The sequence below is a fragment of the Macadamia integrifolia genome, chromosome 9 (genome assembly GCF_013358625.1).
Source record: "Macadamia integrifolia cultivar HAES 741 chromosome 9, SCU_Mint_v3, whole genome shotgun sequence".
In the NCBI taxonomy this organism is placed as follows: Eukaryota; Viridiplantae; Streptophyta; class Magnoliopsida; order Proteales; family Proteaceae; genus Macadamia; species Macadamia integrifolia.
Genome location: NC_056565.1, coordinates 35,044,736 through 35,062,689, shown reverse-complemented (window position 1 = coordinate 35,062,689; position 17,954 = coordinate 35,044,736). Strand labels below are relative to the sequence as shown.

The 17,954-nt window shown below is 37.6% G+C and overlaps 1 protein-coding gene across 1 annotated transcript in view; it reads right to left on the bottom strand.

The window, feature by feature from the left end:
* Positions 1-17,592, bottom strand: part of LOC122089018 (beta-galactosidase 9) — a 47,736-nt gene extending 30,144 nt beyond the window's left edge. The window contains exons 1-11 of the mRNA XM_042658423.1: positions 17,225-17,592; positions 15,868-15,963; positions 15,642-15,754; positions 12,219-12,285; positions 11,119-11,211; positions 10,541-10,684; positions 10,215-10,303; positions 8,211-8,316; positions 1,801-1,888; positions 1,496-1,620; positions 620-817 (exon numbers count right to left, since the gene is read on the bottom strand). Coding sequence (XP_042514357.1) covers positions 620-817; positions 1,496-1,620; positions 1,801-1,888; positions 8,211-8,316; positions 10,215-10,303; positions 10,541-10,684; positions 11,119-11,211; positions 12,219-12,285; positions 15,642-15,754; positions 15,868-15,963; positions 17,225-17,404 — 1,299 coding nt within the window. The 5' untranslated portion in view covers positions 17,405-17,592. The remainder of the gene's footprint in view (positions 1-619; positions 818-1,495; positions 1,621-1,800; positions 1,889-8,210; positions 8,317-10,214; positions 10,304-10,540; positions 10,685-11,118; positions 11,212-12,218; positions 12,286-15,641; positions 15,755-15,867; positions 15,964-17,224) is intronic.
* Positions 17,593-17,954: the final 362 nt, after the last annotated feature.

Sequence of the window (17,954 nt, the reverse complement as noted above, 5' to 3'; positions counted from 1 at the left end):
CCCCCCAAAAAAAAAAAAAAATAGACTCTTCATTTGGATACTTTAAATTGAATCTTACCATTATCACTTTCTTTAGTTTTCTTGAAAATTATATTAGACTGAAAGAGGAGGGGGAGGAAAAGTGTAAATTCTTCCTTCTTCTGATAAGGTAATATATTGTATCTATTACAAAATATTAAGTGAGCAATCAAAATATATTCATATATAGCACAAAAGCATGATGCCCATGTATGAAGAATAGAACTTTGATGTAATCTGAAGAGATATTTTGGTAGTCTCTGAAGATTCTAAGTTAGAAACACATGTATGAAGAATAGAGCTTTGATGTAATCTGGATGAGATGTTTTAGTAGTCTATGAAGATCCCAAGTTGATCCATATAGCCGACCCCATTTAGTTGGGAAAAGGCTGAGTTGTTGTTGTTGTTGTTGAAGATTCAAAGTTCTCTCATGTCCAGTATTTCAAATTTTTGTTAAAATCTTCTCACAGGAGGCCTACTGATATCGTAATTAAGGAGTAAATATAGAAGGAAGGCAGCAATATCCATCATTACTTCAACGGAAATCTGTTAAGCCATGACTATAAATTTAGAAACATGAAGCAAATGGATGTAACCTCACCTTGGCAGTGTTAAAAGCCACGTTCTTACAGTCTGGCAATATACTCACCGACCAAGGTGGTAAAGTATATTGCCGACCAAGGAATGTCACAGTAGCTGCCCAATGCCAATCAATATTTGCAAGAAATGCTGAGCACCCAATTTTGTTTCCTGACTGACGTAGGTTTAGGCCTTCAACATGGAACCGATATACATGTGCCTGAAAATGGCCATGACCACAAGAACATAGACAATACAAAAATTAATAAACTTAAGAAAGAAAACATTATTTTGAACTAGAAACAACTAACAGACAATGGATTTCTAGCAAAGAACAAAGTTCTTCACCAGAAAACAGCAAATAGTTTCTAGGGCTGAAGATCGCTACCTGGTCGTGTGGCCACTGTGCCAGTGCAGGGACCAATCAGGGGAAGCACAAGGCATCCAACCAGGGGGCAGGGTGGTCTGTCTGGAGGTAGGGGCATGTGGCCAGGTAGCGATCTTTTTCGCTAGTTTCTATTAGTTGTTAAAGAGATAGACAGGAGAAAAGATGTTTACAACAGTCGAGCAAAACTTTGCTGTCAATAAAAATTAAAACTGCAATGTTGAAGTATATGGGAATAAATTGAACTAAAAATGCAAGTTCTTAAAAAATGATTACCAGGACATGAATTTCTATAATGACATTATAAATAAAAGAGGAGAGAGAAATGCTAATGAAAGCCTCTATTTGTGGAAAAGGAAAAATAAGGAAGCAACTGCTAAATGGTTAAGATTTTCTAATTTGACAACCTAAATAATTTCCTTTCCATGAGCATATAACCTATGATGATGATATTTAAGAAAACATATTCATGCAAATAGGAATCTCATTTTAATTTTTAAATCAACACAAAACCTCCTGATGTGGTCCCAGCCATATATACTGTGGTGAATCATCAACAGCAACTAACGCAGGCTCACAAAGCTTTATCGCTGCATGGAGATCCTTCAGATGCCCCCACTTAGGTTGTGTTATCAGGCCTAAGTAGAACACCCCATTACCAAATTAAATACTGGACAGAAGATGGACCAAAGGAACAACATAAAGAGATCAATACAAGCAAGGGAAACAGGAAGAGAGTGGAGGTATTGCAAGTGATGACACAAATGGATAACAAATGAGTAATGATATTTTTATTTATCACAGATGAATTTACCTACCATATTCATCAATGGGAGCATCATAGTCATAACTAGTTATATCAAACGGTCCCCCTGATGTCCGTCCAAAGTTTGTACCTCCAAAAAACTGCAATCATTTAGCAGGAAATATAGGTGTAAATTCGCACAAACATTGTACACAAAAAATTCAACATCACCAACATGACACTACAAAATAATAGTTCTTGTTATATAAGGGTGTTCAAAAATCATAAAATGGTGAAGTTTCCTAGGGTCATATGAGAGCATAATCTTTTTTGAGCATAGCTCATGCTAAAATACATGGCCACTGTTGTCCTAAATCAATGCAGTTCATTAAGCACCTACAGTTCTGAGATTGCACAGGCATTTCCTCATGAACTCAGCCACTATAGCCATTGTTGCAACTTGCAACCCAGGCATCAGATAAAATTTTTTCCTATCCCTCAAAGATGACCAAGTAAATTCACAAGTCATGACAACTAATGCTTAAGACAGATATTATGGTGTATATAAGGCTTCAATTGGCAGGTGTAATACATCTAGCAATGTACAGAAGACCAAATTAGGAAAGACAGAATATACTGATGTATATACTCCCCCTCATGCTCTGATCAGTTTTCCTTATTTAGTGCTCATGGTTGAGACGCAAGGGATCTTTTCTTTCTTGGTTTAGTGATGGTTAGTGCTTTGTCTTTTCATTAGATTTCCAGGCTGATGAGAAAAGAAATGGGAGTGTGGATGGATTGAGAGATTGGATGACAACAGCCAGTATTAAATGGTAGTAGTACCAGTGGAATGTACTACAAGTCTAAAACTTAACATGGAAATGATGGCTAAAAGCCATAAATGAGTAAATGACAAAAATAAATATGCCTTTAGGATGTCAGAACCATTGATTGCCTTTAGGATTTCATAGCCACTGATTAGCTACAGAATTTTTACCTTGTTGAAGATATTCGCCAAAAAAATAAATTTCCAATCTTTATGGTGCCACTTCAACCTTTTTAACTTACGACAGAAAAATTCAGTAAGAGAGCCTTGGTCACACTCTTTTCCGCTTGGTGGACAAATTCTTCTCTCCTTTAATAATTCTTTCTCCTAGACACCTTTGTCCTCTTTCACCAAAGGGTAAAGAATAATCTTCCAAGTGGATAAAGAGGTAAATTTCCACATGGATCAAATAAACATTTTCACATCCAATAAGATGGATTGTCGAATGAAGATATCCTTTTCCTCCTACATTCACTCCAGGCAGAATCAGATCTTCAACGGACACCACTGCTCAAAATGAGATCTCTCCAACCAACACTCAAGCACACCAAAAGGCACCACACCATTAGTCTGCACAACCTTTCCCAACTGATCCAATGGTGTTTATCACCATATTCTCCCCCAAAGAAGCTCACCACAATTTTTTCAATTTTCCGAGGGACAGATACAGATCTAGGTTCCTCTTTCTTTTTAAAATAATAAGAACTTACGAAACTCCTGTAACAAAATCAGACGTCACGAACCAGAATCTATGAGGAAGAAGAAGGAAAAGGTGACCACAATGGGAGAAGGAAGGGGAAATCACCTAGAGTCACAATAGGATTCAAATTTGTACCTATTGTGACCACAATGGGAGAAGGAAGGGGAAATCACCTAGAGTCACAATAGGATTCAAATTTGTACCTATTGTGACCTAGGTCTACAACTTACTGTTATTATTAGAAGTCCTAATATAGTTCAAACTATAACCAAGGAAAATAAACAAGACTTAAAAACTTAACTAATAACAATGACCAACTTAGACTATGACTCGATTTAGAATTCTCCCACTCTCTACTTAATACTAACTCTCCCATTCACAGTATAATATTCAACACTCACCCCTTAAGCTGGAGCATATATATCAAAGGCTCTAGCTCAGAACAACAAGAATATATATAGGCAGCAGAGCCATTCTTGAACATATATAGCAGTTGTACACGCCGGTGACAATGGAGAGGACTTCTTTCCAATAACAATACCAACACAAGCACACCATCCACCAGCAGCAACAGTAGAGAAAAAGATTCGTGTAGGATAAATCCGGACAACAACGAACAAAATAAGTGGCAGAGAATACTAGCCGCAAGACAAAATAAAATAGCAACAAAAGCAACAGCAACATCATAAGCTCTTCTCAAAGAAGGCAAGTAATAATCTCCACAAAGAAGACAGAAAAAAAAATGTAGCACAGGTTGCCTCAAACCACAGGAAAAAAAAAACAGCATAGGTTGCAGCAAACCACAAATAAAAGAGCAGTATAGGATGCTGCAAACCACAGATAACAGCATAAGTAACAGCATTAGGTTGCTGGGAACCACAAGTAACAAAATTGGTTGTTGGGAACCACAGGTAATAATCTCGTTGCTGCAAACAAGTAACCATCTTTATAAGATAAAACTGTTGCGAGGACATGAGCAGATGACACAAACAGATGATAATAATCTTCGATGAGCAGATGACACTATGCTGATGACACAAGTAGATAATAATCTTCAAATACTAATAATCTCCAATCTCCCCCTCACATGTAGTACTACAAGTGGACCATAGTTCTAAATCTCCGTCAAAACTTGACCCAGTTTCAAGCAAGGTCAAAACAAAACCATCTGTCGAATTGAAAATGTTACTAGTTTTGACTAGTTTCAACTGGTTTTGATGATATTTTGCACATTTCGGTAGTTTCAATCAGTTTCAACCAATTTTGACCAATTTTGAGCCTTTTGACCACCGGATTTCGACCAATTTTGTTCAGCTCATGACATGTCGAATTTTGCCCCAAAGGTACCTGGTTTCACAGGTTTCGACCATATCTTGGACTGCCTCAACATCAAGATCCTTATCCTTGATGTGGACAAATAATGCAAGGGAGAACGCCAAAGGATAATCCATCATCATATGGCAGCAATAACTAGCATCACGAAATATCAGTACCACTTAAACCCCAAACCAGCAACAGCAGTAGCAAATAAAATCTCACTAAGCAAAAAATCTCCAACAATAACAACAGCAAAGCAATTGCTTCGCAAGGAAAGCCAGCATCCAATATAATATAAACAATGTGTAGCACCCACTTAAGAGCAGCAACATCATCACTACATGCAAGAGCCAATCTTAAAAAAATTGCAACCCCAAACTAGTGCGATCTAGGTCTAAGACCCTCAATTGGGTGCTATAGGCTTACAAATGGCAATAGAAACTCAATTTAGTCAATTATAATGAATGAATGGCAATTTCGTAATTTTCCAACTGTAATAAATAGGGTGGCAGACTTGTAAATAACAGGCACCTGAAGGTCCATTTAGGTAAATAAAGGGAGGGAGAAAGGATGTGGAATTAAAAATTAAAGAGGACAAATCTAAAATTAAACTAAAATAAAGGACAACTTAGAAAAATGAAAAAAGGGGAGGACAGTTAAGTAAACAGACAAAAGGGCATGTGATATCATGAAATAATGGGAAAAGACGGTTGTCTTCAACCTTGGTAGACTGCAACTGGTGGAAAACACAACTGAGTTCAGAAATTCGTAATCCCTCATACGATGGGGGTTGAACCTGAAATTTCAGGTACTAGCAAGGTTTGAAGTATCGGTGTGTATCGTATAGTATCAGCCAATACGTATCGGTATCGGATAGTATCAATATAATATATACTGATACGATACGTGCATTATCAAAAATGTTTTTGTATCGATCTATATTGTACGGTATCATACGATACAGATCGATACAGGTTGACACTTATTATGTACAGAACCCCCGAATAAATGAATTCCAAATGTATCGGTATATATCCCACTATATCGGCCGATACGTACCGATACAGCTCAATACGCTTGATATGTCTCTTTAAAAGGGTAGAATGCCTTTTATGAAACCAAAATTGAAAACAGATGCTGTGAGGCGACTTTTGGGCATTTTTCTCTTCAAAATTACCCCTAGTAAATGATTCCAAAAAAAAAAAAATTCGGGCAAGGGGCTTTGATCCCCTACACCCCTTGCGCAAGGGGCAAGACCCCCACGGCCCACTTACCGACAAGTGGGACCCCCGTTATTTGGGATAAATCACTAGTACTTCTTGGATTAAACTGAGATCAGGCTTCATCCTAGTCACTCCTATTCTTGAAGAACCTCCTAGCAATAACTTTGAACCACCCCGACACTCTTCATGGGACACATGGCATCCAGAGACCAGAATAGACTGTTGCAACATGTAAGAAACCTCAACCTCTATAACAATTTCAATTGGACGCACATGTCTCTCAATACGGTGTTCTCCATTTTAGTGTTTATGCATGATACATGTTATATATTGCTTATTTATACTATTTTTGTGCAAAAGTGTATTTCCATGCGTATGCTACCCATTTAAGTGTTATCTTGCGTATCTCTGATACATCTCTCAGAATTACCCGACCAATATGGTGACCGATACAATACTTTCATCCTAGGATACTAGATTTCAGTGCCAATACCTAATTGCCTGCTGAATCCAGGAAGAAGAGATCCCAGAAAATCAGTACACAATCGAATGGTTAGCACTGTAATTAGGAACTGGCAGTATGATGAAAAACAGTTCTAGCTGCAGGGAAATTTCTCATGATCAAAATTGATTTAGGGAGAAAGCAACCACGATTTGGGTTGCCCAATGGTAATAATGCTATCAATTTCCAGTTGTGACTGGTTATGAATCTCGCTTGGAGCAGGACAGGGTAATAGTAGGGTAAAGAATGATCAGAAAAAGAAGGGGCACACAGGGTAGAGAATGATCAGCAGTGGCAGCAGGAAAAACGCACAGCAGAGGCAAGAGGAGCTTGCGTGTATGGAAGGCAATCACAAGGCATAGCTACAAGGCAGGTTCGAACTTCAGAACTTCAAAACTCCCACATAAGATGGGGGTTCAACCCATAGATTTCAGATGCGGCAGTTTACGGTGGGAACAAATGTGCGCTGGTAAGAATAAAACCATCTCCCACATAAGATGGGGGTTCAACCCGTAGATTTCAGATGCAGCAGTTTACAGTGGGAACAAATGTGCGCTGGTAAGAATAAAACCATTCTCCAAAAGACAAAGGGCATACGTCGTACCCAGTGGCCAGTGCACGAGACTCCCGCCACTGTGGGGTCTAGGGAGGGTCATAATGTACACAGCTTTACCCCACCTTCACGGAGAGGCTGTTTCCCTCTCGAACCTACAACCACCAGGTCTCAATGGAGCAACCTTACCATCGCTCCAAAAGACAGCCACTCATATATCAAAGAAAAATAGAAGGTACCATCAAAACAGCAGAAACCCTAGTTTTTTTTTCCATTTCAACTTGGGTTTCATAGCACCCCCACCCCCCCTTTTCTTCTGTTCTTATTCATAGCTGATATCGTGAAAAAAATCAAATACCACAACCCCAAATCTAAGTAGGGAAGAGAAGAAGGAGAAGAGAGACCACAATAGGAAAAAAGAAGAAATCACCTAGATCCATGATAGGATTCAGAATTGTACCTATTATGGCTTAGGTCCTCCACTTATGCAAATTATTATTAAGAGTCTCAATATAATTCAAATTACAACCGAAGAAAAATAAACAAGAGTTAACTAATAACAATGACTAACTTAGACTATGACTCAACTTAGGCACCATTTGACAATGTTCCGTTTCTGCGTTTTCTTGTTCCTAGAAACAGAGAAACAGCCTAAAAAGCTTTTGATAAAGTTGTTCTATTTCACTCGTTTCTAGAAACAGAAATCAAAATTTATGCCTATTTATAATTCTAGAAACGAATTTGAGAGGAAAAAAAAAAAGGTTGTTGTGCCCAATAAATCTCTCAACTATTTAAACCTAAAAAGAGGCAACCGAACCATCTCTCCCTTTTGGGCATCCGATGACACTATTGGGCTTTTTAGTGGCATTATGTCTGTAAAAAACATTTCGAGAAATAGGTTTATCAAACACCAAAAAATCCATTTTTGTTTCCGGAAACGCGAAAAGCCGTTTCTGTTGTTTCTAGACACAGAAACAGCAGAAATGTTATCAAACAGTGCCTTAGACTTCTTCAACTCTTAGACTTAACATTAACTCTCCCCCTCACAGTACAATAAGCAACAATTCCAGTGGACTAAGGTATAAGTAGACACACTTGGCCAAGATCTTGGCATTTTTCAAATGTCAGTTAAACTACTCTTTAACTCCAAAAGTCTTAGGGAAACTTGACTCAGCAGCATGGCTAAAGTAATATCAGAATTTCCCAACCAGGATTTAAATTTCAAATATAAATACTACTTTACTCAGCTTGCTATGGTCAAGTTGCTGATATAATCTAGCTCTATTAAGAATTAAAGCTTGAATTTCTTTTCAATTTAGTACTAAAGCAGCTAGATTTACATAACTTGGATGTTTATGTTACCATATAATAGTTATGAAAGCTCCCACCACGTTGGAAAAAACGAGCGATAGCAAATGCATTGTCTTCAACTGGTCTATGAGGCAACTTTTCCCCCCAGGATGTATACCTTCAAAAAAAATCAATTTAAACAAGTGAAGTTAATCCACATACACCATTTAAATGTCATAGGTACTAGTATTGAACAAACCATCTGAGCAACTCAAATCGCCATACACATATTCATAAATACAAGCATATAAAATTAGTGCAAGCTTGTGGGCAAGTGAGAGAGAAAACATTCATATCACCAAAAAGACACGGAAAGGAAAAGCATTAATCAGTCCGCTCTGCCTTGTGATATATACATGTGTGTGTGCATTCTATGTCACAACCACACAATCCAAAGTGCTAGGTAAATGCTTAATAAAAGAGCAACCCAGTGCACGAGGCTCCCGTTACTGCAAGGTCTAGGAGGGGCAAGTGTATGCAGCCTTAACCCCTGCTTCGCAGAAAATGCTGTTTCCAAAGCGCTGGGTAAATGCTTAATATTGCAGTCAAAATAAAACCACTCAGACCTTTCATAAACTTCATTTATCATTTTTTTTCTTTTTTTCTCTTGTGGCAAGGAAAACATTTGACACAGCTCCAGTCCAGCCCTCCCAAGTTACAGCCCTTTTTTAGCAAAAGAAGTAATTGTCCCTCAATAAAAACAGCCCATACCAACTAACTCTAGTACTCATTTTGCATATAAAAAATAAAAACAGAATTATAGCCAAACTTAGAACTTTAAGAAACTCTCCTCCAAATTCCAATAAAATCTAAATGCTTAGGATTCAGCAAATGCAGAGCTTTACACAGGAAAAATGTAACAGTATCCAAAATCTTTTTGGGAGAAGGTTTCCAATGTGTGTGAGGGGAATCTCCCAATTGGGGCCCATATGGTCAGGGAGAAGACAGAGTGTTAGGGATGTGAGAGGGTGTGGGAAAGCATCCTCACACTGATGTCATGGGGAGTTTCTTTTTGGTAAAAATTAACATCATTTAGCTTGAAAGATGATATGTCTAGGGACTAAGCGAGATCACACCTTCTTGAAAGTGAAAGTGGAGCCAGATTAACATGGTTGTATGGCAATGATAAAAGTAAAGCAAAGTATCAATCCTTAATATTCCTTGTGTCATGACCTCATCCCTCAGGTTGAGAGTCTAATGAAGTGAAGAGTTTGAGGCAGATCATGCTATTGAGGAGGTTCATGGAAATTATCCTAGCTATCAGGAAACACCATGCCTTCTCATATCCAAGAAACATCTTGTCACCTTGGACAATGCTGGGAAGGCAACAAGGCCTATGATACATATTGGGACAAAACCAATGAAATTGGTAATTTTCGAGAAGGTTCTTGGAGTTAGTCTGGGGCAGCCAATGTTGGGAAGGCAACAAGGCCTATGATACATATTGGGACAAACCCAATGAAATTGATAATTTTTGAGAAGGTTCTTGGAGTTACTCTGGGGCTCCCCCTCCCTATACATATTATTTATAAAAGAAAAGAAACTAAACTTAATATTAACAGTTTTGGAGAAGACAATCCTTCCATGCTTCACCAACTTCTACAACTCAATAGTCAGAACTTAATAAATACTTAAATTGTATCAATAACTCTGCTTTTACATGTTCAAGTCATGCCAACTAAAAACAACAAAAGGGAACTTATAGAACCTTACTCTACAAGAAATTGATATTGCTAAGATACTGATGGCCCTTTCATTAGACAATATGAGATTTCTTTGTTCTTATAAATAACCTCAAGAGAGTTCACTACACCCTCAAGAAACTATTAAGATTAGAAGGGAGGATGGGAATTGCAACCACTGTCAGCAACTTTCTTAGTTGCCAATCAATATAACCATTACCAGGTGATGGGCTGAGATGTGCTTTCTCCGTTAGAATGCATCACAAAGAATTTTAGATGAAAGGGACAAAAGGTTAACCACATGAAATTACAATGTGTCAGGGTGCCATCATACCATCCATTCCAATCCTCTGTCCAAAGTGCTGGTTTCTTGTAAGAATTTGGCCTGAAACCATCGCAGTAAAATGCATTGCAAGAATCTATCTGTGAAGGCAAACAAGAAAAGTAAAAGGAATTACCTCAAAAAGTCCAAAACTTGATGGGTTCACATTTAAAGAAATTTGAAAACTATCAAACTAACAGATTGCAATTAACCAAGTGATCAATCAATTTAGGATGCTCAAATAATACTTACTCCATGACAGTTTCTTTTATAAATGAAGATGGATAATAATTTCTGAAAAGAAAAACAAAAGGACTCTATGGGTGAAAAGACCTTACAATATTTTCCGGTGCGTCCCATTGCCTGCACATAACCCAAGGGACACCAGCACCAAGCCCAAGAGCCATGCTTGCAGCCCATTTAACATACTCCTTTCCTCCCTCAGCATATGATCCTTCAATATTTCCGTATTCATTCTCAATCTGTTAAATGTGGTTCCAATTACAAAAATATAGTGGTTATAGATCTTACTTTGAAAGGAACAAAAGCCATGATAAATAGCTCATGATTCAGAAACCCACATTCAAAATAAAAAGGACAATTCATTTTCCAAAATTCTGCCATATCGAACACCCATGTCCATGTAAATATCAGAAACCAGTGCTTCTGCTTTCTATATTACTCTCCTTATAATTTTCATAGTAGGGGCTAAAGCAATCAGCCACTATTCACGTTGGAAACCGACACCCATTCCCACATTAGTTGATATGAAATTAACCAATGCCTAAGGTAGTAAGGTGTACTTAATGTAATATTGAATTCCATTGACATGAAAGGGCAGTAATTCATTATTACACTGAGACATACTAATCAATGTATTTCATGTGTAGACTGAAGATGGGAAATGTCATACAACCTGCATCATTATGATAGGACCACCTTGCCAAGATAATAGCATTTCCTCCTTCATGAGATCTACAATCTTTTTAACAAACCTCTGCATCTCATCCTGGAAATGTGAAGATGCAATCAAAATTTCAATTAGAAACACCAAATCTTTCGTAAAAAACCCACCAATTTGCTTGGGAACTACATAATCATTATTTAGCAGTTTTAGTCTTTTAGATTCCTAATGAGCAAATCAAAAGTTGCCCCAGATCTATAGTTCTTGGAACTTGAAAGTTGAAAACCATTTAAAAATTATAGCGCCATCCCCCTGGTGGTGTTAAGGTCCCCATTTTGAAGATTGGCCCGCTCTGACATACATTGGTGACGACTGGAAGAAGAAATTTTATGAGGTTTGTGATGGTAGCAGAGGGCTTGGGCCGAGTCCAACACTGACCTCGTCTTGTAAGGGGGTGCCTACAACCCTGCAGTACAGTACGACCCAATGGATTGACCCAAATCTATTGTAATGTATTTAAGGGCTTTTTCGTCTTTTAGTTTGTATTAGGGCTTCTATATGTGAATGTATAAATAGGAGCCGTGGGGTCTTTTTTACCTAATCACGAATCTCCTTTTCTCTCCATCTTTTGCAATCTCTCTTCTCTCTCTCGAGTTCTCCCTTCTCTTGCAGTTTGAGAGTCTTTATCTCATTCTTTCAACACCCTCTAAAAATAGAAAAATAGAAAAATAAAAATTTAAAACCTCAAAGGTGCAGAAAACCAGTGTAAAGTGGCCCAGCACTTCTAGTTGGATCTCATAACTTATGTTTTTAGGTATGGACCAGCGGCTGTGGCAAACAGAAAAGTCTGAGCACAAGGCCCAACAATCCAACCAGAAAGTGCCATGAAAACAGGGTACCATTCATGCTTTTCAGCTGATGGTTTGAATGAATAGTGCAGAGCAATGGTACTGTAAAATACTGCTTGTAATGGGGACCAGCGTGCGATGAAACTTCCACTTTCCCTTTGTAATTTGGAAGTGACCACACCCAAACTTTGAGGTGATAGCAGTGAACACTATGAAACATGCAATAAGGAATGTTGAGAAAATGAAAACTTGAACATGCAATACCTTGAACACCGCATTGTTAGTTCGGAACTCAATACCAGGAAGATCACGCAGCCAAACTGGAAATCCCCTGTAAGATTATTAACCAAAGTAGGGTGAGAGATCTGATAGTTTATGTATCCTCTATTAGCCACATCAAAAGTATCAAAACTATAATTAATTCTTCCATCACAAATATCTCCAATAATCTTCAAGATTTTCAAAAATGTTCCAAAAATAAATTCTTTGAAGGTTCCAAAGCTGTTGGAATTTGTAATTCAAGAAAAAAAAAATACCGCTGAATCCATAAAATGAGTGGGTATGTCATTTTTTTCTTTTTCCTTATTTTATGTAACCCAAAAAAAAAAAATGTACTCTCTTTACTTTTTCAAATCCCTGTCAAAAGTCCAAAATTTCATAATCAGAAAAAGCAATACAAAAGGCATACAAAAAATTTTGCAAGGTAAAAAAATGTCCTCTTTACTTTTTCAGGTCCCTATCAAAACTCCAGAAAACAAAATTTGTGGTTTTCTTCATCAGAAAAAGGAATACAAATGACATACAATACATTTTCCAAGGTTAAATATAACGATACTTGGATGTGAGTAACAAATGTTGAAACAAGAAGTGGAAATTATAGGTAATTATGGGTCTCTAATGTTACAGTAACTACTGAATGTCAATTGAAGTGTTTGCTTGAGGTAGTCCAAATATATGACATATGGCAGATCGGCTAGGCTCAAATTTTGTGAACAGGTAGAACCCAAGGTCCACTCCAAACATGTAAAATTTTAGCCCAAACAAAGTTTTCCAATGGAAAAACTAGAGATTTGAAAATTCAGGGCTACACACCAGGAAAACAACAAATATTTCTTGGTTTTAACCCTGCAACCTAGAAGGAATAGGAAGGGGCCATATACTTGTACTGGCTCTGCTATTCTGCCCCAGCCCACCTGAGGAAGAGTTATGGAGAGTAAAAAACAAAAATATGCTGATTCAAGCCGGGCATACTATGTTTAATGATTAAAAAATTCAAATAATAAATAAAAAGAAACAGTAAGGCCATTCCATTTCGACAAGAGATCCACACCCGAGTTCCATAGCTTTGGGCCCGCTATCCAGATCATGATTTTCCTACCCCCAGAGGTAAAGGATAGGTATTAATTTCACTCAAGATTGGGTCTCTCTACCAGGTGTTTTGCCCGTGGTTTCGATAAGTTTAGTGAATTCTTTTTTATATTATAGGGAGCCAAAACTTATCTTTCTTGAAAAATGGAAGAAAAATCCCCTTCGGTGGAACATCTTTCACAATCCCTAGAGAGATAGTTCACTAGTGGTCTGAGAACCATAGGCGTGCATGGGCATACATGGAGGATGCATGCTAATACATTGAGAGGGTATTGAATTAGGCTCTACAATTTGAGAGAGGTAATCCATACCACATGGCACAATGAGGATGGGCTACTTTGTGAAGCTTACCAAAACAGGCCACTCATGAGTTTTTCAATGCAGAAAAATGACATCTTATAAATAAAAATAACAAGGACATTTTGCCTAAGGTACTACATGCAATTGCAAATACATAATGCCAATAAAAAAAAGTGAAATAGTCAAATTTTATATGTATGTATGTAAAAGAAGCTTTGAGGATGAAAGTATGCAAGGCACCAAGCCCAGATGAGGTCCCAATAGAAGTGTGATAGGGCTTAGGAATTTGTGGTTTATCTTGGCTAACCAAAATGTTTAACAAAATTATGAGTACAAGAAAAATGTCAGATGAATGGAGAGAAGCATTGTAGTTCTGATTTACAAAAATAAAGGTGATATTCAGAGTTGCAATAACTATAGAGGCATAAAACTAATAAGTCATACCTTGAAATTAATGGAGAGGGTTATTGGAATCCACCTAAGACAAGAAACTACTATTACAAAGAATCAATTTGGTTTTATGGCAGGAAGATACATGACAAAAGCTATTTAATTACTTAGTAACTCATGGAAAGACTTTGAGATTGCAAGAAGGATCTCCATATAATCTTTATTGACCTAGAAAAATCTTATGATAGAATCCCTATGAAGTTAATCAGGCAAGTACTACAGAACAGGAGTGTTTCAAATAAATATGTGGACTTAGTTAAAAATATGTATGATGGCATGGTCACTAGTGTACGAATTGTGGGATTAACGCCGAGTTGGAGTTATAGAGATTAACCTTGGAATCAACAGGTTTAAAGATAAATGGAACGAAGACAGAGTATATGATGTGTAACTTCAGTTATGCTAGGACGGATAATGGGTTGGTGAAAATTGATGAGATGGAGATTCTGCAAAAGTGATTATTTAGGTATATGGGTTAATCATAAATAAAGCAGGTGATATAGAGGATGATGTTTCACAGAGAATTAAAATAAGATGGATAAAGTGGAGAGGTGCATTTAGAGTGTTGTGTGATGGACGAATTCCTTTAAAACTTAAAGGAAAATTTTATAAGACAATCATACAACCGGCTATGATGTATGGTACGAAATGTCAGGTTGTTAAGCAGCATCAAGTAGGATAGTAGCGTCACTTAGGCGACTGTCTTGGCAACTAATGTCACCTTGGTCACCTAGGCGAGTGTTTTGTTCAACTTGATCGCCTTGTTGATGTCATCTTGCATCTAGGCCCCCCTCCAACACCTTGGTTCACCTAAACGCCGTGACAACTATGTCATGTAGATAAACTCATTGTAACGGAGATGAGGACATTAAGATAGATATGTGTGGCAAAACTAGAAGGATAAAGTAAGTGATCATATTAGAACTGACTTGAGAGTGGCTCCGATACATGATAAGCTACGAGAAAGCCGTTTCAGGTGGCATGGCTATGTTCAACAGAGGGCTGGATGCTCCTTTACAGAGAAGTAATTTGATTCAGATTGAAAGAACTAAAGAGCCAAAGGCAAACAAAAAATTACCCTAGGAGAAGTTGTGAGTAAAGGCATGCATAGCTTAGGCCTTATATCAAGTATGAGCTAGAATAGAGCTAATTGGAGGGTAAGAATCCATATAGGCGACCCCATTTAGTTGGGATAAGGCTGAGTTGCTGTTGTTGTTCGTTGTTGTATGTAAATGCACGTGTGTCTTAGGTATAGCTTTTCATTTTCTTATTTTGAAGTCCTAGCATAAATAGCCCTCACTACCAAATGAAAGAGATTCCGAAACCCTTGACCCTCCCCCCAACTCAACTCCTAAAATAAAAGAAAAGACAGAGAAGTTAAGTGGTACTTTGAAAAAGAACAAAGATGACTGTTTCAATCTTTTAGGTCCATGCTGCATAGAAGAATCTTTTAAATTTTGGCCAAAATTACATCTAACGTTGTCATTCCAGTTTGGCGATTTATGAAACAAGAAGTGCAAGTGAATAATACAAATAAAGCACCGAAAAAAATAGAAAGAAAGACAATACCCGAAATTCCACTCTGCACATGCATAAGGGCCTATGCGGAGATGGAGATAAAGTCCACTTGACCCAATCAGCTTCACAAATTTGACGAGATCATATCTCCCTTCAAAATTATACTGAACACATCAAAGGTAAATGAACATTTTAGTGGAACCAATTAGACCAAAGAAAACATTGCCAAGTTCACCTGCAAACCAAAGTTAGAACAAGAAACCAAGAGTCACAGAACCTGTCCTCTGATTGGCTCATGCCCATTCCAGAACACATAACTTTGCACCACATCTGCCCCACCTTCCTTGCTCTTTAAAATTATATCAGGCCACATCTGACATCATATCAAATGTATCAAGTCAAATGACTCGAAAAGGAAAGAAATATTTAAAAGGGGAAAGATCACATTTGATAAGGTTTAAACTATAAACAACAGAAAATCATTATTAAAACATAAGAATGGGGGGGGGGGGGGGGAATACTTGAAGCCTATTAATTCAACGTGTTTGTGAGTATCAGAAAAATAGAACTCCATGGTTAAACAGTATCCCTCCAATTAATTCCAACTAATAGATTCTTTATTCCAAAAATAATGCACACATGATAATCCCAAAATTTGTCACCTTCAGGGAAAGATAAACTGCAAGATAATGCACATCAAACAAAGAGAATTGATGTTTGGCTGTTATAAAAATAAATAAATAAATAATATATATATATATAATGGATATCAATGGTAGAATCCATCAAAGCACGTGTTAAGCATAGAAACCTTATTTCTCGATTTAGCTGTCAAAGATGGAATATCAACTTGAGGGGGCCTAGGGCCTCTTTCAGGTCTTTAGTCGGGGATGGGAGGGGTCATATAGTCTCGTTTTCCATCTCATAGATTGGCCACAGAAGCAATATCCTTTGTTAGGTGCATCAGCCGCTCCGGCTCATTCCTGTCTCTTGCAAGACCTCTCAAGAAGGTGCGGGTACACAGAACGAACATCTAAATGGATGGCTTCCACAGCTTGACATTTCTATATATATATAATTTGGAATGCAATGGTTTTAACTGAATTGCATTTCGTCAACCGGAAGCTACATACTCTTGTAGAATCAACCGAAAGCCAAAGAAAATGCATGTCAATAATTGAAATACCAGTATAAACTAAGAAATTGAGATGTCCCCAAGAAGTTCTACCCTGGAAACAGGAATCAAGACGACCCAATGCCTACAATATCCATCCTACTTTATTCTTCATCAAACTACAAGTTCCAACTGCCTGCATGCGAGTCACATGGACCCAGGCATGTTATATCAACCAGAACATGGGAACTATGGATCATCTAATAACTAAAATACCAGAAAATTTGCGAAGTAATTCAAACAGTTGTCGATCCCAAAGTAACTGCAACCAATTTCAATTACGCTCAATTAGCAAAACATTCAAACTGGAAAAGGAAAAATGAAGCCAAACAAGATCAATCGATATGGTAATTAAACAGAACCAAAAACCCAGTGATGCAAACAAAAGGATTCAGTTCATGAGATTGAAGAAGAAATGAAACATGAAATAGATTACAGACAAGTGAAGCGAATTGGGTACCTCAGGGGTAGCTCGAGGGTAGTGAATTCCAGCAGATATGAGCATACGTCTCTTGCCATCGATGACGATAGCCCTGTGATCGTAGCTAACATTGAAAGGTTTAAAGAACTCCGAAGAGTATGCGAAGTGAAGTGTCCATAAAAGAACCAGAAAACGAAGCACAGACCAAGAACTCAACATGTTCGCATGAAAGTAAATTGAGAACGGGAAATTTTGCAGGCAGAGATGGAACCCAAAATCACTGAAACGGAAAACCCATTTTTATCTCTGAAGAGTGAACCCGTCACCGGAGGAAGACTAGCCTATAAGGCACTCAAAAGCTAGTGGTAGTTCTTACCAAGTGTGACAGCTTACTTGTAAAGACGACGAAAGAAAAATAAAATATTTCAGTTTTCAATTTCTCGATTTTTCAATTTTTCGATTTTTCAATTTTTAAAATTTTCAATTCAACGACTTCGAATGAGAGCAACTGTTACTCCTCCAGGCTTATCCTCCAGTACTCCACACCATAGCATGCTACACACCTTACCAGTGAGCCTGTGACCACCAAGGTGTGGGTCCTGTGGGAGGATGAAAATTCCATGAATTTAAAATGATGCCAATCATTGACAACACATTTCAACGTGCACACTACTCTTTTTGACCACGAGAATATTAGGATGATTTGGCAATCTAACTTCTACCCAAAAAAAAAAATGGCACTCAAAAGAATTGGATAGATGAAATAACT